Source organism: Delphinapterus leucas, chromosome 12 (assembly GCF_059928025.1).
Source record: "Delphinapterus leucas isolate spDelLeu-1000000601 "Yukka" chromosome 12, BTC_Dleu_Yukka2, whole genome shotgun sequence".
Lineage (NCBI taxonomy): Eukaryota > Metazoa > Chordata > Mammalia > Artiodactyla > Monodontidae > Delphinapterus > Delphinapterus leucas.
The window spans coordinates 58,612,551-58,639,521 of NC_143140.1; the positions used below are offsets into that span (position 1 = coordinate 58,612,551).

General features: G+C 35.5%; 1 protein-coding gene across 1 annotated transcript in view; it reads right to left on the bottom strand.

Annotated features, from left to right (window-relative positions):
- TRDN (triadin) overlaps window positions 1-26,971 on the bottom strand; it is a 313,614-nt gene that overhangs the window by 247,367 nt on the left and 39,276 nt on the right. The window contains exons 5-8 of the mRNA XM_089921672.1: window positions 22,464-22,523; window positions 12,635-12,688; window positions 9,153-9,212; window positions 458-640 (exon numbers count right to left, since the gene is read on the bottom strand). Coding sequence (XP_089777798.1) covers window positions 458-640; window positions 9,153-9,212; window positions 12,635-12,688; window positions 22,464-22,523 — 357 coding nt within the window. The remainder of the gene's footprint in view (window positions 1-457; window positions 641-9,152; window positions 9,213-12,634; window positions 12,689-22,463; window positions 22,524-26,971) is intronic.

Consider the following 26,971-nt stretch of genomic DNA (forward strand, 5'->3'; position numbering starts at 1 on the left):
AAACTGGATTTAATAATTCAATGTATATTCTAAATTATATGCTCTTGCAGAGCTACAGGAATGTATGGATACTTTTTATGATACTTATTCTATATGATTTGAACATACACCCCTTAATAAACTCCTTGAGAACTGTCAGTTTCTTGTATTGCTGTTCTTCAAAGAGTACACAAAGGACAGAGTATGTGTCCTTTAAATAACTTCAGATACTAACTCAAATCCTCTTTTAAAAATGCTTCAAAATGCATCTTTAGATATGTGAACACAGTTTAGTATTTCTATAAATAAATTTTAATTCCCAAATTATTGTATTTCCTTTCAGGTATATTCACTTATACAAGTCTTTTACTCCCACGTAAAGTCTGATCTTGGTCTTTTTTCAGTTTTTAATTTCACTGCATCTGTTTCTTGCCCAATACTCTCCTAGAACCTCTGGCCACCTCCTCTGAATGTTTACCTTTCTGTTCATGCTTGGACACCACTGCAGCATCTTTCTTGTCCTTCTCTTTGGGTTTAGGTGATGTTTTCTGTGCTTCTTTTACTTTTGCAGCTGTTTGCTTCACCTTCTCCTGTTTCGCACCTTTCACTTCCTTTTTAATATTTTCTTCAGTCTTTTCTCTAGTCTTAGCTTTCTTCTCTTCTGTATGGAGTTAAAGAAAAGGTGAAGTATTTTATATATATATATATATATATATATATATATAACCAATGCAGCATTTCATCTTTCATTGGTTGTTAAGAACACTTTTAAAAGAAAGAGAACAGAAAAACAAAAAAATAGTGTCACTGACATAAATACTTGTGACTAACATTTGATTTTTATATAGTTTATGAAGTGGCATGTTAGATTACTAAAAAAATGTAACTAACTTGAAAGTTGGACTCTTTCTTAATTTGTACATGAAAACATTACTTTTTAGGTAGTCAGGAACTAAGTACATCAACAAGGAAGCATTTGGATTCTGGAGGGAAGTATATATATAGACATGTTCAGTGAAAAGCCATGTCCATACCAAAGAGCCCAATAAGAGACCTTTTAAAACGATATGATCATTTTTGTCCACAACTGAAATATCTTAAAAGTCATTCAAGAAACTGAATTGTCAACACAATATATTTTTTTTTTTTTTTTTTTTTTTGCGGTATGCGGGCCTCTCACTGTTGTGGCCTCTCCCGTTGCGGAGCACAGGCTCCAGACGCGCAGGCTCAGCGGCCATGGCTCACGGGCCCAGCCGCTCCGCGGCATGTGGGATCTTCCCGGACCGGGGCACGAACCCGTGTCCCCTTCATCGGCAAGCGGACTCTCAACAACTGTGCCACCAGGGAAGCCCCACAATATTTTTTAAAGGTAACTATTATGAAGGCAAATGTAAAATTATTTGCACTGGTAATGACTAATAGAAACAAAACAGTAAAATCCATTAAGGGATAACTCAGACATTCAGTCTCTAATGATGTGACTTTAAAGCGATGGAAAGAGAACAAAATTAAGATGTTGGCTCCTGCTTATCTTAATTGAAAAATAATAATTCAGGTGACTTTTAAAGCCCTTAAATATATCCTAGAAAACAGAAAGTGCTATAAATTAGCATATATGTGAATATATATGAATTATGACACATATACATATATTCTATACATTCATATTTTATTCTGATATTATTACATGTATTGGGGGAAGGGAACTGGGAATGTGAACTAATCAGTCTGTGAATCTTTCAATTATTTTTAAAAAGCAATAATAATATAGTACACATTTGTGGAAAGTGTTTATAATAGAAGTTGCATATTGGACATTATTCTATGGAATCACAGATAATCACTAGACTTCATAGTAAGTCTACTATAGTGTTGGACCCTCTAACGTCATTTGCCCATGTAATGGGTAGCTTTTATTGTGACTCATGTTGAAGACTTTGATGAAAATATTATAATCAAGTCTCTTGACTTTAGTACACTTTTGAGCCTAAGACAAGATAATATCATGAAGTCCTGCAAAGAGAAGAAGGAAAATGCTAATGCTTGATGCTTGTGAAACCACAATATCACCTGTGGTACTGCATTTAACTGAATGAACTCACACCTCCCAAAGCACTGTTAAACTTCGCAGGGAAATCTTGATGCTGTGTTAGGGGTAGGGGATAGTTCTATCAAAATAAATTGGGAAACACTTAAGCTAAACTGGTTTCTTTACTATGGAATTTCTCAAAGCTAAAGTGCATTAAGAATCTTCAAGGAGGGAGATTATGCTACCCACTGTTTCCCAAAGTTACTGACCATAAAACTCTCATAGAAGAATCACCCAATTACTCCACAAACTTCCAACATCTTTGTGGCTTCTGTGACTACAATCAACTGGGGATTTTCTTCTACTCCCTTTAAACCTTTTCTAAGTTTCCTTTACTGCTTTCTGCTCCTTCCTACAGCAGACACATACATTTCTATGACTGAAACCATCAGCTCTGTGCAAATGACTTTAAATCAACATCATTCCAGGACCCCACACCAAAATATTTATTCATTTCTGCTTGGAGAGAAAGTTCCTCTGAGATGGCCAACAGCACCTCAGAGTCATACAATCCACATATGTTCACCTAACAAACCCCTCCAGAGAGCCTAGCATGACCTAGGCTCAGAGCCTGCTGCCAGTGGTCTGAAGATTGGTGGGACAATGTTCCTATCTGAGGAGAGCTGACTAAAAGTCTGTGATACCCAATTAAAAAAATATGAAAACAAAACAAAACCACAAAACCCTGTGATATCTGGCTTCATCATTTCTCCTCTCATAGCATCTTTCCAAAAGTTTCTTCCTCCAGTAGGCTACTTTCTTTTTTAAAAAATATCTCATGTATTTTCCACGTGTCAAATATTACCAAGCTATACTGTCTATGTTTTTCATATTTTACACACATATTAAATCCCTTTGTGCTCAATTCATATGCAGCAAATGACTCTGCCATTGGAATTAATCATTTCTTCACCCGAGATTAAATTTGTCTCAACTTTTTTTTAGGTACACGTTATTCCCTACTACTTATCTTGTATTACAGATGGCTGTTCACATATCTGTCTTCCCTACCATACTGAGAGCAACTTGAGGATAGGAACTATATTATTCATTTTTGTAGCAACATAATGTCTAACTAACACAGTGCTTTTTTCAGAGAAAACAAAGAATAAATGTTTATGAATGAACAATTTTGTTCATGTTTATGAATGAACAATCAAGAAGAGAAAACAGTAATTGTTTCACTATGTTCAGATCATGTGTACAACATACTGACATATAGATTACATATGTAAATATGTGTTTAGAAATGGGCTTGAAACAACCTGGAAAATTTGCCAACTGTTTTTTTGCTTATACTTTTTATATGTGAAATTTATTATTTTGGTTACCCTAAATGGCACCTAGCTACTTCTTGTAGGTAGCAGTTGATTTAACCTTAGCTTTGTACTATGAAATTAAAGATACGTGAAATTAAGATCTACTTTTAGTGCCATTGTAATTTATAAATGAGAAAAGGTAATTTTCTTAAACACAAGACTACATCTAAAACAAATTCTTTTTTTAAAAAACAAATTCATTTTTATCAGTGGTTTTAGGTATAAAAATAAATTTTTCTCTATCTATTTTAGACATTTTTAGTGATCTTCATCTTTGAAACAGGTAATGTTGCCTCACATTTAAACAAAAATGGGTGAGAACTCAACAATGGTGTGGATATAATGTGGAAAATACCATAAAATTAAAGCAACACCCAACTTATATTTATTTTTATCAAACTGGGTAGGTGTTCTTAAATTTTGTACCAAATACTTTTCCTGATTTTTCTCAAAAAGAATTTAAGTGACATTTGCACTTAGGAGTTCATTTAGAAACAAAAAAGCAAAAAGAATTGTCATGTTCAAATCACCCGGCTCAGTTTAGGAAGACACTTAATTTATGACTTTTATCAAATGGAAAACAAATGGTCTAACCAAAAGAATGACATCAGCATATTTGATCCAACTTTGGAATTAGTAATAACTGTTAGCATCTGAACCAGAATCAAAGTGTCTTAAAGTAGGGAAACCGCATTACCCAATAAACATACTAACATACTATACATTTTGGGAGTTAGGAAATAACCCATTTCAACTCTCATTCATTAAGGAACTACCAGTTGCTTAACTTTCTCTCTCTCGCTCTCTCCCTCTCCCTCTCTCACTTATATTCTTATTAAAGTATTTGTGATTTTCAGCAGGCCGGGCTGACTCATGATGGCCCTTAACGATTCCCACCTTCTGGTATTCATACCCTTGTATAATCCTCTCCCCTTGAATATGGGCTGGCTTATGAATTTGCTGCTAACCCACAGTATGTAGCTTCCATGATTACTTTACATAGGATTGTTATTTCTGTCTTGCTAGCTAATTTGCTCTCTTGCTAGCTGATTCGCTCTTGCTGGGTTTGATGAAGCCAGCAATATTGGTGAGACTCATGTGGCAAGAAATGAGGATGGTCTCCTGCCAAAAGCCAGGAAGAACTGAGACTCTTATGCAACAGGCCTTGAGGAACTGAATCTTGCCAACAGTCATTTAAATGAACTTGGAAATAGTTCTTCCCCAGCTGAGACTTCAGATGGGACTGCAGCCCTGTCTAACACATTGATCTCAGTTTTGTGAGACATTGTAAAGCAGAAGACTGAGTTGAGCCATGTCCAGATTCTTGGCCCACAGAAACTGTGGGATAATATATGTGTGTTGATTTCAGCCACTAAATTTGTGGTAATTTTTTACACGTAAAGAAATAATTAATACAGTATTAAGTAAATATTTGTTAAAGGAATAATGGATGCTTGAAGGACTTTATTTAATTATCTTTGGAAAGAATACTTGTTTTATACTCACTTGGGGTTTTGTCTTAGTTCAATTACATACTAGCTTTATAATCTGGACAAATTGTTTTCTCTCCCCAGAAGTTCTTCATCTGTTAAGTTAGGTGATTAATTGGGATAATCTCTAACATCCCTACTAGCTTTAAGTTTCAATTCATCCATCTTAACTTCAATAAAATGATGTTTGGTTACCTCACAGAAACATTTAGTAAAAAATATATCTGCCACAAATATCTAATTATTTTACATAAACACATTAAATTTTGAAAATAAATTCCAATTTTTATCTACATGCTTAGGCCTTGAAAATATACTAGATTTCTAAAATATACTGATCACATAAAACCTATATTTTAAAATACGAGGAGGGAGCAGGAGATAAAATGGCCAAGTAGGAGGACACAGAGCTCACCTGCCCCCATGAACACATCAAAAGTACATCTACATGTGGAGCAATTCTCACTGAAAACAAACTGGAGACTGGCAGAAAGACTTTTTTTACAACCAAGCCTCTAAGAAAGATACACACAAAATCAGGTAGGAAGAGAAGCAATTAGGTTGTGACCTGTACCTCTAGAAGGGGACACAGAAGAGGAGAAGTATTAACTAGGCTTGCAGATTACCCCCTGGGGAGCGAGCAGTTCGAAACACATATCAGTCACCGCAGTCCTCAGGTCCGACACCAGGAGTACCAGTCACCTTAGCTGGTTTGAAAACCAGTGGGACTGACAGCAGGGCTGTAAGAAACCTAGACTCTGCTCTGGAAGAGTACACACATGCTCACTTACTCCTGAAACAAAGCAGAGGAAGCAAACTGAACGGTCTGAGATTCTAGCCGGTTTCCAGCGACTACCCCAGCTCATGCCCCAGCCTAAGCTGAGCACCCACTCTAGCCAAGTTTGCTCTGTGGTGCAGTTCTACCCTAGGGCAAAGGCTGCCACAGCTGAGGAGAGTGCGTGGTTATAAAGGATAGAGCTGGCTCATCTTAATTGGGTGACAGCAGTCATTCCTGGCACTTATGGAGGCAGCAGATGGGGAGTGGACCAGAATTCTGACTGGGGTGCTGGGACCACCCCAGCCTGCACCCTGAATAATGCTGAGTACACACTCCAGCCCCTCTTGCTGCAGCACTGCTCCGCTCTGTGCTGAAGGTGCCAATGCCCAGAGCAGGGAGAGCACACTCTTAGAGGGAACAGAGCCAGCTTGGTCCCAAACATCAGGGCTTCTCCTCCAGCAACTTGGGACCTGATCCAGTCCCCGATAGGGTGGTGCTAGCCTCTGAAGAGAGGAGAAGCCCAGGCTCACACCTGGCTCTGGCCCTAGACCCTCCGTCTCCAGCTCCACATCCTACCATGGTGAGAGCTGCCTGCACAACATGGGGGAAGATGAGACTCATGCTCACGTCAGATCCAACCCTCCCACCAAAGCCACTTGGCACATGCAGACTATAGGGGCACTCCCACATAAAGACACCCCTTCAAGACTGGGATAGGTTACTGTTTCACCTAATTTCATAGAGATAGTTGAGAAGAGAGAGGAATTTGTTTTAAATGAAGGAACAAGAAAAAAACTCTGAAAAAACATCAAATGAATCAGAGATAAATATTACCAGATAAAGAGTTCAAAGCATTAGTAATAAGAATGCTAACTGAATTAGTGAAAAGAATAGATGAACACCATGATAATTTTAGCAAGGAACTAGAAAATATAAAAAAGAACCAATCAGAACTGAAGAATATAATAACTGAAATGAAAAACACACTAGAAGGAATTAACAGCTGACTAGGTGATAAAGAAGAATGCATAAGAGATCTGGAAAATAAAATAATGGAAATCACCCAATCAGAACAGCAAAAAGAAAAACAATTTAAAAAATGAGAACAGTTTAAGGGACCTCTGAGACAACATTGAACAACCCAGTGTTCACATCACAGGGGTCCCAGGAGAAGAGAGAAAGGGGTCGAAAATGTATTTGAGGACATTATGGCTGAAAATTTCCTGAACCTGAAGAAGGAAACAGATATCCAGGTACAGGAAGCACAGAGGGTCCCAAAGAAGATGAACATCCAAACATATCATAATTAAAATGGAAAATATTAAAGATAGAGAATTCTAAAAGAGCAAGAAAAAAACAAAGAGTCGTACAAGGGAATCCCTATAAGGCTATCAGATGATTTTTCTGCAGAAACTTTGCAGGCCGGAAGAGAATGACCTGATATATTTAAAGTGCTGAAAGTGAAAAACCTACAACCTAGGATATTCTATCCAGCAAGACTATCATTTACAACTGAAGGAAGATAAAGAACTTCTCAGAAAAGCAAAAACTAAAATAGTTCATCAAGACTAAATAGGCCCTAAAAGAAACGTTGAAGGGTCTTCTCTAAGTGGAAAAGAAAAAGCTACAAGAAATAATAATCTATAGGAAAAGAAAAATCCCACTAGTAAAGGCAAATGTATAGTAAAGGCTGTGGATCAACCACTTAAATAAGCTAGTACAAAGATTAAAAGACAAAAAACTCATAAATTCATCTATAACTGCAATAAATGGTTAAGGTATAAGCATGAAGATGTAACACATGACATTAAAAACACAAAACGTGGGGCACTCACAGATATAGAGGACAAGCTAGTAGTTTACCAGTTGGGAGAGTGAAGGTAAAAGGGGCAAGATAGGAGTAGGGGAGTAAGAGGTACAACCCATTACATGTAAAGTAAATAAGGTACATGGATACAATACAGGAATATAGCCAATATTTTATAATAATTTTAAATGGAATATAATCTATGAAAATTTTGAATCATTATGTTGTATACCTGAAACTAATATAATATTGTAAATCAACTATACTTCTATAAAAAAACATTAAATTTTTAAATTAAAATTAAAACATAAAAATATTAAAAAGACAAATATTGTATGACATATTTATATATGGAATCTAAAAAATAATACAAATGAACTTATTTATAAAACAGAAAACAGACTCAGTCATAGAAAACAAACTTATAGTTACTAAAGGGGAAGTTGGGGAGGGATAAATTAGGAGTATGGATTTAATAGATATACTTCTCTATATAAAAACTAGATAAACAAGGATTTACAGTATAGCACAGGGAACTATAGTCAATATCTTATAATAACCTATAATGGAAAAGAATCAGAAAAATATATTTATGACTGAATTGCTTTGCCGTATATCTGAAACTAATACAATATTATAAATCAACTATACTTCAATAAAATATATATATATAAATAAAATATGAGGAAGCAATTTGAATTTAGTAGATAAGACTGAACTATGAGAAGCTGTATTTTTCTAACATCAAACGATTTGTAGACAAACTTAGAATAAAAACTAGTTGATGTAATCTTCCAAAGTTTATAACATTACGTTGATATTCTAACTGATTTCTTCTTTGGTGTATTATCAAGACAGTTAAGGCCCTCAATGCTTAAAATATTGATCAGGTTGATGCATTATCCTTCTTGGAAAATGAAATCCTTAATTTTAGTGTTCTAAAATTAAATTCAAGGTGTAATACTGATCCAAACTGTAAACCAGATATGTTGCACTGGTTTCCTCTTGTTATAGTAACCACCACAAATTTAGCTGCTTAACCCAGCTAAAACTGGTTTCCACGGTTCAAAAGTCTTGCCATAATGTGGCTCAAATAGGTTTTCTGCTTAGGGTCCACAGTGCTAAAATCAAGTTGTCAGCAGGGCTGCATTTCTTACTGGATACTCTGGGGAAGAGTTGGCTTCCACACTTACTCAACATGTTGGCAGAATTCATTCCCTTCTCACACTTTCCATGTACCTCCCTCAATTTTCAAGCCAGTAGTGAGGGCCCAAGTCCTTCTAACACTTCAAATCTTTCTCTTCTGCCACATCTCTATGTTTTTAAAGGTTCGCGGGATTACACTGAGCCCTGGATAATTCAGGATAATCCCCATATTTTAGATCCACCTTAACTACTTCTGCAAACTCCTTTTACCATGTAATGTAACCTAGCTAAGGGGATGCCACCAAGGGATGAAGTTAATGGGGACCAAAATTCTGCCCCCCACATATGGGAAAGCTCTTCATTTTCTTCTCACATTTGGAGATGCTCTATTATTTTAAGTATTCAGTTTTATTATTCTTTTAGATATTAAATTTTAAGTGTAAGGCCAAATTAAATTTTATGTAAAGGAAATGGTGAATGCTTACAATCATCCAGCTACCTGTTACTCAAAATGTAATCTTTTAAAGTAAAAAGTATAATTTACCTTTTGCCACTGTCTTTGTTTCTGGTTTTTCTTTTTTCTCAATTTTTTCCTTGTGAATTGCTTAAACAGAAAATTTTATATTAGTATACACTCTTAATAGATTTCAAGCATTTTCTTTACTTCAGTATTATAGCCACCAAAATCATAAGCTAGTTTGAAGATTGATGACATTAATGAGCCCAATTCAGGAATAAAATATTACTAATTTAATAAAAACTGTATAAAACTTAATTTAAAAGACTTGGCATTAAGACTTAGAAAGCATTTTGAAAGCTAGTCTCACCCTCCTGTTTAAAGTTATCATTCTAAGTAGAATTTTAGAATAATAGCTTTCAGGAAAGACAAACAGAGAGAGTAATTTTATAAGAATTTGTTGAAAGATACATCATTTTATCAGGAGGAAGCACTGTCTTTACAATTAAAAGAAATAACTATCAGGACTACAGCTTTGATTAAGAACACTGTGTCTCAACAAGGACACAACTGACTTTTAGAGAACAATTTCTCAGTATGAGGGATTGTCTTATGCACTGAAAAAATGCTTAGCTTCCCTGGTCCCCACTTACCAAATGCCCGTCACTCCAATGACATTTTAACAACCAAAATGTTTCCAAATACTTACTAAGGGAAGCACCTATGGTTAAGAACCACTAATGGGTTATAAGGTAACCATCAAAGATTACTGATTGAGAGCAACTTCTTAACTGAATGGTACTTGACATGATACCTGAAACATTATACCTTCTAGTTGTTTATATAATAGATTAATAACAATAATCAATAATTGTTTATAAAACAATATAAATTTATTTTATAAACTTCTATTTTACTTATATAGACTAGTAAAATCTTGTGTCTCTTAATGGTTTAAGTAAAGGAGTTCTGAGAAGTACAACAGTATGAGCAGGTTATCCTCATATTTCAAATGTATTAAACTGCGTGGTTTAGTAGTTTCCCAAATCACCATACATATTTCAACATTTACATAGTATTTATTAGAGAATAATAATGAGAGTTAAAGAAATTATGGAAAATTAAATGATAAGAGATTTTAATTAAAATAGTTGGGTTAAGGAAAGAGCCAAATTATTAGAGTGAAAAATTGGAGCCCTAATTATTTTCATTTCTCTAACTATATAGTACAAATATTAATGTCAATCAGTTTTACTTGTATTATAAAAGGAAAATGATGTGCTTAAAATATGTATTTAAATAATTATTCTTTTAAAATACAGTCTATGAATGGTTTCCCCAGAATTTTGGAAAGATGATGTAAGCCTCATAGAAAGCTTAGGGCACAAGGTCCAGTTGAAGTCCATGAGATCATGGCAGCTGCAGAGTTACCAAGGCAGCAGTTTCCTTCCCCTCCAGGGTTTCAGCCTTTCCACCTCTCAGCCTGGCCCATAGTCATCTCCACTACCATTTGGGGTTATGAGTAACAGCTTGGACAATATTCGCTGAAGGAGGGCACAATTCACTCAAGGTCATTGGGCTACAGTATAACTTAGCTCATAAAAAGCAAACTCCTTTAATTGGTATACAGTAAATAAAAGCACACAAGTGTTTTGTTTCTGCTTTTGAATTTGGACAAATTTCCTTCAAATGTATAATTTAGGGGCAACAAATTCTCAATTATTTTTCAATGAAAAGTATTTAGCCATTGTAAAGATGGAAAGAAATCACAAGAAATATCAGATTATTTCATTTAGTCAGAGTACACAGAACCTGATGCCGATAATTCTATATAAGTCAATAGCAGGTAGGAAATGGACACCTGTTTCTAGAACAAAGAAGATGGCTGTATTGAAATTCATGGATATTATCACAAAATAAACATTAATAAAAGAACAACTATTTAATTCAAATTTTCAAATGTGAGTTTAGAATAAGGAAGAATGAAGCATGTTTCAACTCATCTGATTCCTAAGCGTTGTAAAACATTCTAGCTAAGTGGAATGTTTCACAAAATAAAATTTCTCAGTAGGCTATGTGTATTGTGGATACATAAATCAGCTGAAATTTAGCCTAAATATCCTAGACGTGATCCATTCTAAAACAAGAGCAATCAAATTAAGTTAGAACTTTATTTTACATCATATGTTAAAATAGATTTTTGATGAATTAAAGTTAAATGTGAAATATAAGCCTAATTTTTTAAACTTGAGGAATATTAGTAATTACTGAATTAATCCTTGGATGAAGACTCAAGAGCAGAAATACCAAAAGAAAATATAAACATATCTAGCCCCATAAAAACTTAAGAACTTAAAACACATACATATATCACACATATGCACTCACACATGTTTATTCACACAGATAGAAACCCTTACATTAACTACAAAACTAACTATATAAGAAATATATTTGTAGGGCTTCCCTGGTGGCTTCCCTTCTCCCTGGTTGAGAGTCCACCTGCTGATGCAGCGGACGTGGGTTCGTGCCCTGGTCTGGGAAGATCCCACATGCCGCGGAGCGGCTGGGCCCGTGAGCCATGGCTGCTGAGCCTGCTCGTCCACAGCCTGTGCTCCACAGCGGGAGAGGCCACAAGAGTGAGAGGCCCGCGTACCGCAAAAAAAAAAAAAAAAAGAAATATATTTGTAAACATAACAGATCAGTGATGTACACCCAAATGACACATACATGTATCATCAAGAGAAATGGGCAGTGAGTGTGAAGAGTTATACAAGAAATATGTATCACTAAAAATCACATTCAGATCCCTCAATCTACAAATAACAAGCAATTAAAAGATATAGTGGAAGAAAATATCTCTATTTAAATACTATGCAGCTTTTTAAAAAGAATGAGGGAAATATCTATTTACTGATATGGAAAGATCTCTAGGGTACATTGTTATAAAGACAGAACATAGGACTAAATTTTGCGTAAAAATAGGGAGAGACAATAATGTATATTGTCTTTTAAATGCATAATGAATTTCTGAAAAGATGCACATAGAGCTCATAAAAGCAGTTTACTGTGTGTATGTGTCGGTAGATAAGGAATGGGATCAGAGTGTGTGGGCAAGGCAGGAGAAAGCTTTTTGCAAGGTACCTTTATGTGTTAAACAATGAGTGTGCATTGCTTATTCTAAACAAATAAAAACTAAAACAGTTTTAAGTCCAGTCTAATATATAATCACAGAATGCAAGTTAACGTAATGAAGTACACTTCCTTACCTATCAAATTGGCAATTATTTTCTGAAATAATATCCTCATTGTTGGCTAAAGCAATCTCAGAATTGCCAGGGGAAAAACTGATACATTTCCAGAAAGTAAATTGGTAACAGTTTGAGAGTCTTAAGTATTTTATTTCCTTCAACCAAGAAATTGTTCTTTTCACATTCAATTCTAAGGAAAATTATCATAATACAATTTTTAAAAATTAATTCATGGTCATCTAAGTTCGGACACAAAGAAGAAACGGTCAAACGGTGACAGACCAATGAGTAAAAACCACAATAAGAATAACTCCATACCTTTCTTTTCAGGTTTTCCTTTTTCTTTGTCTTTTTCTTTCTCTTTGTGTGTAACTGGAAAGAAATAGACAATATTTTTCATTTAAATAAAAAGAATAAAAGATACGATGATTGAATGGCAGTCTTTGATGTCAAAAACTTATCTACTGCCTTTGGAAATCTTTCTTTAACTAGCATGAGGTTTTACACAGGCTTAAATGTTAAAATAATTATAGATATTTTAAATTTCTATTTTTATTTCATAACCAAGGACAAACTCATACCAAAACCAGGTCTGATTGCAAAGACTACCCCTCAACTTTTCCAAATTTTTAACTTCAATTTAATGAATTGGAAAAGTTTTAAAATGTATTATGCTATCTGCCAAAGAAGCCCAGCTCAACACTGGAGGAACACCAAAACTGTGAAGACAAAAATACAGAAAGAATCTTCTGAACCTGAGGCAAAGAACACTCAATCTAGATAGTATATGTTTATCTTCTACAGGAGATTTCCAGGCAAGTAGGTTTTGAAAATATACTGGAATAAAACTGGAATGACACCAAACCCTTTCAAAGAAAACAAAATTTAATTCAATATGAGCTATGATTCAATTAATTAATATAGTAGGGCTCAAATTTAAGTTATAATCTTCCCCCATAATTCAGTCATAGCTCTTATTAATGGTACCTCCAATTATCCAAACTAGAAACTTGGGACTCATCCAGGATTCATCTTTTATTTTTCATTTTTGTCCACTTGCCAAGCTTTTGCAATCCTACCTATTAAATATTCCTTTTACCCATCTTCTTCTATCCAATATTACACTCCCTACTTATCATTTATTTACATGAAAATATAGAAAGAGCACCAGCTATGTGCTAAAGACTTCGCTAGGCAAGACAGACTTCATCCCTATCATGATGTCAACAAGCTAATGGATGATGGATGCTAAACAAATAATCCCAAAGGTAGTTAACTGCAGTCAGAATAATTGCTGTGAAGAAAATATTCAGGGTAGCATATCAATGTATAAAATGAGACCCAATCTACTCTGCGTGCTTGGGGAAGGTGTGCTGGTAGAAGGATGTGAAAGATGAGAAGAAAATTAACCTAGTAGGGGAGTAGGAAAGAGAAAGGGGAAAGAGACCATTTCAAAAGTGGGACTATGATGTCCTTCTTGGGCATATTATTATTATAAATATTATTACACTAATATCCTGAATAGTGTCTTGAACACTTAGATTTTGAGTTTTCTGAGTCTCAGAGTAGCCTTTCTAATATGAAAATCTGATCATACCATTGATCTGATACAAGTGTTAGTATCTGCCTCATTGCTTGGCATGGTAATCTGTCACATGGTAGGTGCTATTTCAAATATAAAAATATTTTATTGTTATAGTGATCTGACATTTGCTTATCAATCCAATCTTACCTACCAGGAATCTCCCCTTGAACTTTACATTCCAGTTACAACAAAATGTTTGGGATTCCATAAACATGCCACATGCCCTCCTAATGCCTTTGCATCTCTGTCTGCTTGTGCCTTCACTTAGATTTCCCACACCCACATTTCCTCTGTTCCATGTACCCGTTCAGTCCTGGCTCAAATGTCTCTTCCTCTGCAGAGGGTTGGTTGATATCTACTTATTCCATATGCCAACTGCACCATGTGCATAATTCTATCTTATCCATTAAGTAATAATACAGCAATTGTTCATAAATCTGACTCCCAAGAAGGTGAACTCTCTTTAGGGGCTATGCCATATTGTTTTATTTTTATACCCTGGCTCATCACATGGTGTCTGACTCACAGTGGACTCTTAATAGATATTCTTGAAGAAGGGAAATTCTAAAGTATTATAAGAAGAGCTATTTTCATCTTCTAGTACAATTCTATTTACTGATGATTTGTATGGATATAATACGCACTGCTTGCTTCCAATCATTTAAATATTTTACAATTTGTTAAAACTTCTTTAAACCCAGTGAGAAACAGAAGAGAAAAAAAAATCGTAGATCATCTAGGCATTATTTTTCCTTTCCACATTCAATGGTTCTTCTGGGTTTTCTAAGTTTCTAAGTTCAATAAAAAAATCTCACAAAATAAGAGTAGGACATCAGCACTCACACATGACCACAGATAGCTTATTTCGGTTCCTTTGGATCACTATTAATTAAGCTGAAAAGCAAAAGAAAATCTTGGCAAAAGCAAAGCCTCTTTTAAAGTTTCTCTAGGGGAAAGGAAGTTTGCATGAGATAAGCTGTGCTTTCGAAACCCTGATTGGCAAGACCCCCAGGAGAAAACCTAATCTGTGTCTCTGCCTCTGTGAAGGACCAGACCTCAGCCACCTCCAACAGCTGGTTGTCCATTCCACTAAAGGATTTTCCGATTGACGTGTGCATGGGTATAAATGGGAGAATTAATACAAAATCAAAAGAGCAAGGGGTCTGAATTCAGGCTCAAATTAGCATATTAATGCCTTATTCCTGTTACCCTGGGGAAAAATCCAGTTCCTCGCAGTCGAAGTTTTGATTTACAGACACAGTGCTGTATGCTGGAATTTCATTATCCTCCTCAGAAATGGTACCATAATACTGCTTAGTGAAGCAGCTGGAACCACACGCTCTAGGGAGCTGTTCAACATGGCAGGGAGCCACTGAAGCTTCTTGGATGGAAACTTCAAACTTTGGCAAGACTGAGCTCAAACACTAAGCTTTGAAATTGCTTTTATCAAAATAGTGCCACCATCAATAACTGCCTTAATAATCCCTCTAAAACAAAAATAATTTGCTGCAACAATTACATTTGCTCATGCATCTCTTTGCTTAGAACTCACAGAAGTTTTCATATGAAAGAAGAAAAAAGTACTTTCCTCGTCACCAGCTCTGTTTGGTAAGTTACATCTTAGCTAGGATAGTTTTAGCTCAGGACAAAACAAGCTTGTTGCACCTGCTAGAGCTTACTTTGTTTGTCATCCTTATTTACAAAAAACAAAATTCCCTTCGGCATGCTGATAATTAAAAACAAATGGAATACACAAGTTGGAATGGCCCTGATGTTTGCCATCTGAGTTGGCATGGCCCTGCTGTTCCTGCACTTGCCCAGACTCTGACCTTTCCCTGGCCAGGACACTCAGCTCAGCTCAACTCCGAAGCACGTCTCTCACCCTCCCCATATGTTCTCTCTCCGGTACTCTGCCAGCTGTGCTCTGTGCTTTCACAGCTCTTGGCCCTGGCAACCCCCCAGGCGGGCTCTGTGTCTTTTTCTGAAGTGTATCAGAGCTCAGAGTGCGCCTGACCCTGGGTTCCTAACGGGCAAAACACGCTCAAGGGGTCAAGCAGCAGGCATTAGGGGCCAGGTTGTCAGAATCCTTTGCAGATCTCTCTGCTCTGAGTTCAAAACTCAAAAGTGTTGGCATCAAAAGTTTTAAAGTGCTGATTTGTATAGGCTACTCTATTCTTCAATTGATGGTTAGCAAGAAAATTTAATTAAGTGAAACTCTGGAACCTCGTATTTGACTTCAGAGCTATTGGACTGGACTAAGCTTGAGTGTCTGAAGCAAAAGGAATTGGATAGATAAGCATGTAACAACTACACCTTTGCATTAGAAAACACTTTGGGGAGCACAGCTACCTGTAATAGATTTTGCTGATTTTTCTTTTAATTAATTTCTCTATTTCTCAGATTTCTGGCACTGCTGTTGAGAGAGGTATTAGCCCTGAAGTGGTCTATAAATTTTAAATAGGTCAACATTTTAAACAGTTTCATAAAATTCATATACACCCATGTTTCAATTCATCATTTTTTATGAAAGAGCAAGATACATATTCATTTTAAACCATTTAAAACAATTATCCTTTAGCCACCACTAAACAAAAATGCCAGATGTACTCTTGGTTAGTGTATATCTCTGTGTTTCTTTTTTTGTCGAATTTCCATTCTGTGCTAAGACAAAATGATCTACACAATTTATATGATAATGATGAACTCAGTAGAAAAGCATTCTTGAGTAGAGAAAATTCTCAAAGATTGTATTATTCATTCTTCTTAAAGGAAGAATTTATCATTTTTACTTTAATATAAGTACACAATTTTAGAGCTGATAGGAACCTAAGAGATCTATTAGCCTGAAGTTCTTTGTCCATTGATAAGAAAATACAGCCGCATAAGTGTCCATGGCAGAGTAGAAGAAGAATTCAGTTATTATGTTGCTAAACTAGTACTCTCCCCACAAGCTTATGCTGCCTTGTCCATCCCACATCCTGGGCAGACTTGTTCTTATGAGCCGAAGTGTACTGACTAGATTCTCCAAGCATGTTATCTACAATCTATCCTACAATAATGCACACACTTCTCTTTCATAATAAAATTACATTTGTTTATGTATTAAAGTGAAGATTAGGCAAATTACCTAAAGTTACAAAGCTCATCTGATACATATGCTTTCAATCACAAAATAGATTTTTTTAATTCTAAAGGATTAGTTTTACTTTCAAGTCTGATTTAATTGTATGGGTAATTGCCCCTTCACCTGGGGCTACATGGCCATAGTCAGAACCATAATGATTTCCTCATAAGCAAACAATCGCTATGCAGAAGGAGATACATAGCTTTGTATAGGGCCTTCCTTCTCATTTTACAGGTTTATCATTCACAGCAGCCAAAGAAGAAAATAAAATATATTTTGTACTTTAAGGAGAAAATTAAGTACAACTGAGAGAAGGCAAAAGTAAATTTATACAACACAGGCTAACTAAATTAACCTGTGGGCTCTGAGAGCATTTTCACAAAGGGCTCCAGGATATTTAGATACATTTTAACGTCCTGCCCTCTTTGGCTTTTGAGCCTCATCTTCAGCCCTATGCCTTTGCCAGCCTATGATTCCGGTCCTATAATTGTTTCTCAGAAAGGATCCTAAACCAGTCAATCAGGATGATTGTTCTCTATTAACCCTTTTGAAAAATGTTCCGCTGACTTTGTGCATGTGATACTGTTATGGGTTTAATTACGTTAGCGAGAAAAGATATGCCGATGTCCTAACCTCCTGTACCTCAGAATGTGATCTTATTTGGAAATAGGGTCTTTACAAGAGGTAATCACGTTAAAATCAGGTCAGTAGGGTGGCTCCTAATCCAATATGACTGGTGTCCTTATGAAAAGGGGAAATTTGGACACAGAGACAAATATGCACAGCAAGAAGGGACAGAGATGCAGGGAGAACACCATTTGAAGGGAAAGGCAGAGACTGGAGTGATTCATCTACAAGTCAGTGAATGCCAGCAAACGCCCCTGAAGCTGGGAAAAGCCTGCAGATTCTCTCTCACAGCCCTCTGAAGGAACTAACCCTGCTAAAACCTTGACTTTGGACTTCTAGCCTCTCTAACTGTGAGACAATACATTTCTGTTATTTTAAGCCTCCCAGTTTTTGGTACTTTGCTACAACAGCCCTAGGAAACGAACACTAACACTAGTCACTGGGCTTCTCTTGTGCTCCTTCAACCAAATTCCCACCTGGTTCCTTGAGGACTGACCCCTGACCTAGCCACCTGAGTTGGCATCTTAGTTCCCAGTATGGTGTTTGGAACAAACTAAGTGCAATAAATAAATTAACGTGTATTATTGCCTAACAGCTATAGCAAGTTTTTCTATTTATACCATCTGTCTGCCAGGACACTCCCCCATTCCCACCAACTGGCCCACTCAGATGTTAACTATATGCCATTCATCAGCACACACTCTGCTGTGTAAATTTCCTCACTGTGCCTGAGGGGTCAGCTCTTCAGCGAAACACCTGATAACCTAGGTGGATGTGGCAGACACCTATTGCTCTGAATGCCTAAAAGGCCCTACTTTTGGCTAGGAGCCATCCTAGAGAGACAAAATTCTCTCATCTAGTTATATGTTTATCACCAGGTTCTAGTCTTTTCTGGTTTACTCTGTTCTATGAGTATACTGACATGTTTAATAGTTGAACAGAAACCTAAACGGTGTCCGAAACCAACAATAAAATTTGCAATTGAAAAAGAAACAAGACAGTATGCAATAAAAGAGTAACTACATGGAGGGAAAAAGCAGAGGAAAGTAAAAAAATAAATTACTATTTTTCTCTGGAGAACTGAGTTTTGCTTGTATCTTTCTTATTTTGCACTTTCCAAATTAATCTGTATTACTTTAACCTATACTATTATACATTTATTGTGGGTGTTTATGATTACATGTTACAGATAGTTTTTGTTTTAATATGGAGCTCACTGCCAAATTCTTCAATTGCCTCTGACCAAATAAATTGGACATTACAATGGCCCAATTAAAGCCACATAATTGTATACACTTGAAAATAAACACAGATTGTCAAAGGAAGAGTTCTCCATAGAAATCAAGTAAATATTAACAAAATAGAGAAAATGAATGCTTAATTAATTCATTAATTATTTCAACATGCATTGAATGTGTTTCATCTGTTTGGCACTTTGCTAGATATTAGAATGATTTTTAATTTAATATAAGGACACAAATAGATAGAAAGCTGAGAGAAAGCTGAGAGACCACTGAGCCTGAATCTCTGTTCACAAATAAGGAAACACACAACCGTAAATGTCAACATCAACCTAGAACATATAAAAAGACAAACACAGTTCCTGCCCTCAGTGAGCTAGATCAATATACTCACAATTAAAATTTGGTGTCAAAATGCTTTAAAGGCTGAAAGCAAGGATGTAACTGTAGCAAGGAGGAAGTACCTGAATGCCCACAGAGTGAGGGACAGCAAAGGAGACCTATTGAAGGAACGGATGTTCCATCTGAGAATCAAAGAAATGAGCAGAAGCCTGCCAAGTGGCCGATGGTCAGAGAGAACAGGTATATAAAAGTACAGAGTTATGAGACAGCAGCAGTGCTGGCTTAGGAACTGCCCAAAAGTTCAGCCTGCCTATGGCATGGGAGGTGTTGGTGGGATGTGGAGTGAGGTGGTGAGGGGAGCAGGGGGAGAGCTGGGAATGCAGGGGGTGGATGAGCTTGCAGAGTAGGGAAGGTAAGTGGCAAAGTGGACAAAGCTGACCACTGGCTATCTATCAGTGATCATATGATGAGGGCCTTTTATGTCATGACAGTGTGGCTTTTATCTCTAAAGCACTGTGACGACAACAAATGGATTTAAGCCCGTGAGTGTGATTAGCATGGCTTTCAGGGGTTAATGCAGGGAAATCAGTTAAGAAGTAACTGTCATAACCTAATTGGGAGATGACTGTAGAGGGGATAGTAATGGGAGAGGAGAGGTGAGAATAGACTAAATTATAACTAAGAGAGAGGATGACAAAGGGCCATGCAGGATTGGACTTTGGTATTGAAAGAGACCAACAAGTCTATGGCAGGGATTGTAACTCAAACGCCTTCAGAGATAAAGCAGATAAATAAATGTCTACTCCAGTAGTGATGAGAGTGGAGGAGATTGGTGCAGGTCCCACCTAAAGATATCCAGGTATAAGTTATGTTAACATACTGGTTGGTCAAAGAGAACCTCTGTGGGATATACTTGAACTCTAGGCTAGGTGCTTAATTGAGAATATTAATGAGATGGCTACTCATCTGAAGAGGTTGACTTGAATTCTAGCCTTACCTCCCAAACATTAATGGAACCAGGATGGAGTCTGCACATGAATATATATATATTTTTAAACCTATCCAGGTGATTCTAAAGTCCAGTCAGGATTGAGTACCACTACTGGCCAAAATGACTCCTAGCTTTTTAGCTTGAATAACTTGGGTGAATCGTGATGTTAATTTTCAGGACAAAGAATACGGAAGGATGAAGACATTTTGTGCGATAGAAGTTAATACATCAGCTTCTGCATAATAGATCTCTTTATACTCTGATATTTGCTGGCTTCTCTATAATCATTTCGGGCTACTATTACCTTGGATATAGTGTATCTTTTCTTATAAGAGTTCAAAATGCTTTGATAACAACTTAAATTCCTAACTATCCATCATATATAACCATAACTGACAGAATGTGGCATAGAAAAAACATGTATTTATCTAGACATAGGAACAGCTATAAAACCACATTTATTTTCACTGAACTACTTGGGAATAGAAAGCAGCCATTATTCTATTCTACCTGTATGAGGAAACTAAGCAGTAAAATGAAATTTTTGTTCATATTCACACAAAAAATTGTGGAAAGAAGTATCTCTGAAGCCCATTTCACTGTTGAACAGCTGAAGCTCCATTTTCTCTTTCTTGAGAAACATTCACTTTCCCAAACTATATTTGATCTATTTAGGAAATATATTCAGGTACCAATCTCTAGCCCAGCCTTTGAGGAATTTATTTTAAACTTCAGCCAAATGCACTGTTTTAATTATGCAAGACTCACTAGTTTAAAAAACCCACTCTAAAGCCCACTGCTCAGTCTTTTAACAGCAGGATTCTAATAGAGCCAAGTCCAAAACGCAAATGGTACCATCTGCATCACAACATCCACTCCAGGAGCATTGCTATTAAATTAGTAGTACAGTCTGCAAGATAAAACAGCAGACTCCCCAATCATGTGGAACCAATTGAATTTCTGTTTAACCTCCAGCAGATAGAAACACATAACCAGTTCAGTGATGGCTAGCTTAGTCAATCCGTACCCAAGAGCTGTGTCCAATTTCCCTGACCAAAGGAATTAAGAACGAAAAAAAAGGGAAAAGGAACAGAAATAAGACATTAGTTCCCTGAGTACAAATATAAATAGGTTTCAGTTGAGTAAACTTCATTGTCCCTGGTTGTATAAGGATTGGCTGACCAATCTGGAACTAATTCAAATATTAGGATTAAAGGCATAATATCTGTAGAATGATTTGAGCTCTTCACAAAAAGGAAGTTCATGAAGTATATTAAAAAAGAAAACATGGTATTTTAATGTAGATTCACATATTGGTATAATTTCAGGTTAATTAGAACTTCTATCATTTGAAACTATTACTGGCAACTTTGATGTTTGTGCAGGTAATTTTGTACTAGTCAGTTTTTGACATAATAAATATTAGACAACATTCAATTTTTATCCTAGGAAAATTCTTTCATTTTCAGCTCTATCACACAAATACAGTAATAATGAGATTTTAATTTTTGTCTTAACTCACCCAGTATCATGTGAGACTGACCATTGGGGAAACTTGGGCATATTTAGAAACATGTCCTATCGAATGTTTGTGCTTCCTGTGAGTTTTCTTTTTAAGTTTTATGACTACATGGGTCACTCTTAGAAAAGTGATGCTTATAAGATGAGCAAGACACTGCTGGCCATTAGTAATATCCCTCTAATGCAAGATTTCAGTTACTAGATTTAGTTGAGTTGCAAAGGATATTAATCATCATGTTGTCACTGTCCATGTACCCCTTGAGGCTGTGTAAGCAAGCTCTGGGGCCATAGCAGTCTTCAGTGAGATAGTATAATGACTGCATTTCTATGACAAAGATTTTAAAGATATAGCATGGCAAAAAAAAATTCCAGTTAAAAAAAATTGAACTCTGATCTATTATATTAACTGATTAAAGAAGGAAAAATGTTTGTTAATAAGTCAAAAAATATGTTTGTGGTACTATCTCAGTAAGCAAAAGCCAACTGTATCAATAAATAACTGAAAGATTGTTAACACATTTTGCAGTTCTTTTGATTCCAGTAATTAAATATTATATATTTATACCTGGGGTTTACTTAGAAGTAAACTTACTTAAACACTATCAACAATTAAAGCAAAAGAGCACTAAATATGAAAACTTTCCATTTTCTCATGTAAATATACAAAATATATATCCTGAATAAAAATAAGAATAAACACAAAATTTAACACTTACCTTTAGTTTGTATTTTCCTTTCAGTTTTCTCCTGCTTCTCAGTCTTTTCTTTGTGTATTTCTAGGAAAAAATAGGATATACTTTTAAAAACTCTTTTTGAAAATGTGCAAAATATAAATCATAGCTATGACCTAACAAGTATAATTCCAGCATGAAGTCTATAAATTATTTTAGCCAACAAATTTAAAGGTATCTAAAAGGAAAGAGTCATTGTAACATATTGCCACATAAATCCCTCATTTATTGAAACAAGGAAAAAATTGGAGTTACCTAAAATTTAGTTATTGAAAAAGCTTAAAAACTTAAATCAATAAATGTTGCCACTGTTTTCAGTGCTAAATCTGATCACAAATTATAATTATGTTCTATTTCAATTACTCTCAATGCATATTAAGACTCCTCAGTAAAAAATATCATTTAGATTTAGGAAGATTTAGTTTTTACATATTAAATTAAGAATTTGTGAAATGAACTGTAAGAACTATCTAATAGGAAATATATCTCAGAAGTATTGGCTCTAAGCTATGTTTATAATCAGAATTTGGCATTGCATTTAACCAATAATTACTGCATGAAGATATGACACATTTCATAGAATGTTAGTTGTTACATTTTTTCTAAATATCAGGTTTTAACAAATATATTCAATCTGCTGCTAGTTTCAGTAAACATACATTGCCAAAGCTTAGAAAATAAAGTTAATTCTGAAGTTGCAGTTAATTTGGATAGAAGTAAATTTGAGATTAGAGTTTACAAATATGATTACTACCTCTGAAAAGTGACTTAATCTTAAATACCATGGTTTTTCTTAGAAAAATGCTAATGAGTTTTACTTATTTATTTATCACAACTTTATTCCACAGATGGTCTGAGATGGTGCTAATTACTGTATATATTCTAAATTCTCCATTTGTAGATTTGAATTTGCATTTTTATAATTTTTCTAGAAGTCTAAAATCAAGACCAACTATAGGAAAATCCTAAATATCTTCAGAAAAGACAGTTACTGACTTTCATTCACCAGTTAAAGAGATAATCACCACTGTGAAGATTTCCTCCCCTCATTTTCCCCATTAATCAGTCATACTATTTATAAGGCCACTCCTCTACCCTTATCCCATCCTTGACCTTGAAAATGGCAATAGAGATACAAAAGAGTTAAGATATTCAATTACATTTGTGAAAAAAAGGCTTCAAGGTACCAGGAAAGATATCCCAAGGGCTTAGAAACATCCAGCTTCCAGCTTCTCTCCTTCTCCTCATTATTATTATTAGTAATCTCCTCCCTATGTCTCCAAATCCTACTCCAAAGCATGGTTCTTCATCTTAGCATTATTGACTTTTTAGATTGGGGAAATTGTTATTTGGAGGTGGAGTGGGGCTACTCTGTGCACTGTATTTAGCAGCATCCCTACTTACTAGATGCTTCTAGCCCCCATCCCCATCCCCAGCCATGACTATAAAAAATGTCTTTAGATATTGTGAGATGACTCCTGTTGGGAACTTGTATCTTTAGAGCAACAGTCCAATCATTCTTTGTCACTGTCTAGACCTACATTTTCCAATGCAGTGTCCACTAGACATGTGTACATATTAAAGACATGATATGTGGTTAGTCCAAATTGAGATGTGCTATAAGTGTAAGTACATAATGAATTATGATGACTTAATATTAAAAAGAATGTAAAATACCTCATTAATTTTTATATTAATTACATATAGAATGATATTATTTTGGACATATTGAGTGTGATGGTTTTATTTATGTGTCAACTTGGCTAGGCTACTATCCCAAATCATTCAAATGAACACTAATCTAGAAGTTGCTATGAAGGTATTTTGCATATGTAATTAAAATGCCTAGTTCATTAGCTTTAAATAAGGTGGTTCTGGATCATCTGGGTGGGCTTGTCTGATTCCACTGGAAGGTCTCAAAAACAAGTTTGAGGTTTCCTGGGAGATGGAAGAAATTCTTTGGGTGGATGACAGCATTGGTCCATGCCCGTGGGCTCCAGCTCACCCATGATCTTCACTTCTTGACTGCCTGTCCTATGGGTTCTCATTGGCTCAGCCAGTCCCCACAACCACACACGCCAATTCCTTGTAATAAATGTCTTAATATACCTGCATAATTTCCTACTTTTGCTTCTTTGGTTAAGCCCTGACTGATATTTGGGGTTAAATAATACATGTTATTAAAATTAATTTTGTATTTTTCTTTTTACATTTTTTTAATGTGGCTACTCAAAAATTTTAAATATATATGTGGCTCACATTATACTAGTTTTAGACAGTACTTGTCTGGTCCTAGGGGTGGGCAAATGACCTTTTCAGGTCATCTACAGGGTTAAATCTTCTACAAGTTAATTTAAAAAAACCCTCAAAATTCTCCCCTGCCAATACCATTCTGCTTCCTCCCTCCTATTTAAACAAACAGAAGCTATGGAGAAGATTGGGGCCTTGTATAACTCAGCCTGATAAAGTAAGTAAAATGCCAAAGATTTAGAGTAGTCTTTGCATGTGCTAAGGGAATCATCCTTAAGAAATAATTTCTTACTCTTGTTAGGGATTAATTTGAATATAGAAATGGGATGAAATTTTCTAAATTAAAAATTTATATGAAATGTTACATCTATTGTGATTGAAAAAGGCCTTAAATCTGTCATTGAGAATAATATTTTTCCTTTAGAGGTGTGTGTGTGTGTGTGTGTGTGTGTGTGTATGTGTGTGTGTGTTTATATTCCACAGATATCCACTGGGTACTCAGAGGAATAAAAGAGAGATTCTAGAACTCATACAGGAAGATCAGACACGAGTTAGAATCTTCTGAAGGATTAGGTTCAAAAGGCCATTCTGCCTGGGTAATCCTGTCAGAGCCTCCTAGCCTAACTTAACTGGGGAAATACACTGTTTAGACAAGGTGGTGGTTTATGGAATTAGACAATCCATATTGGTTCATGATGGGGTTTCCTGCAAGGTAGGTGAAAGCTTGCACATCAGAGAACAGAAAAAATAACAGTAGTAGAAGAAACCTGGGTTCCCCTTAGCCTTAGCTCTTGTGCACCCCGCAGCAGCCGACCAAAAGGGAATGAGCTCTAGATTATGACCAGAATTGTAATGAGCAGGGATCCATCCTGGAGGGCAAAAACATAAAGTGAAAGGAGAAAAATCTCAAAAAGATTGGGATGCAGATCACCACTCAGGAAAAGGCAGGAGGGAAACATATTCCCTCCACTTTTCCCCAAATACACGAAAGGGAGGTAACCTTAAAGTGGGAGGTAAGTCCAGGAATGTTGGTTACACTTCATAATAAGTTTCACTTAAGCAAAAATAAAAATAGATGAAAGTAAAGAAGAATTAGACTTTAAAAAATGATGATAATTTTTATGTTCATTGGTGACATTGGCCTGTAATTTTCTTTTTTGTTGTATCTTTGTCTGGTTTTGGTATCAGGGTGATGGTGGCCTCACAGAATGAGTTTGGAAGTATTCCTTCCTCTGCAATTTTTTGGAATAGCTTCAACAGGGAAGGTGTTAACTCTTCTCAAAATGTTTGATAGAATTCGCCTGTGAAGCCATCTGGTCCTGGGCTTTTTTTTGTTGGGAGTTTTTAAATCACAGATTCAATTTCAGTACTTGTAATTGGTCTGTTCATATTTTCTATTTCTTCCTGGTTCAGTCTTGGGAGATTGCACCATTCTAAGAATTTGTCCATTTCTTCTAAGTTGTCCATTTTATTGGCATATAGTTGTTTATAGTAGTGTCTTATGGTCCTCTGTATTTCTGTGGTGTCGGTCGTAACTTCTCCTTTCTCATTTCTGATTTTACTGATTTGGGCCCTATCCCTTTTTTTCTTGATGAGTTTGGCTAAAGGTTTATCAATTTTGTCTTTTCAAAGAACCAGTTTTTCTATTGTTTTCCTCGTCTCAATCTATTTCTGCTCTGATATTTACGATTTCTTTCCTACTACTAACTTTAGGTTTTGTTTGTTCTTCTTTCTCTAGTTGTTTCAGGTGTAAGGTTAGGTTGTTTATTAGAGATTTTTCTTGTGGTATTAACAATATACACACTACTATATATAAAATAGATAACCAACAAAGACCTACTACTGTATAGCATGGGGAACTATACTCAATAGTTTATAAAACCTGTAAGGAAAAAGAATCTGAAAAAGAACATGTATATATATATATATATATATATATATATATATATATATATATAAAAATAAAACTGAATCACTGCTGTATACCTGAAACTAACACAACATTGTAAATCAATTATACTTCAATAAAAATAAATAAAAAATGACAATATATTTCAGAGTGTTTTTTTTGTTATAACAAAATTCTTTAATAAGTTTTATAAAAATGAATATTTAAGAATAATTTTTTCACCTTGAATTGTTTTCCTTTTCCACTCCCAATGAAAATACAAAATTATCAGCACCCACACACATATACACCCAAAACTACAGTGACATTCTCTACACAGAACTATATTATAGTT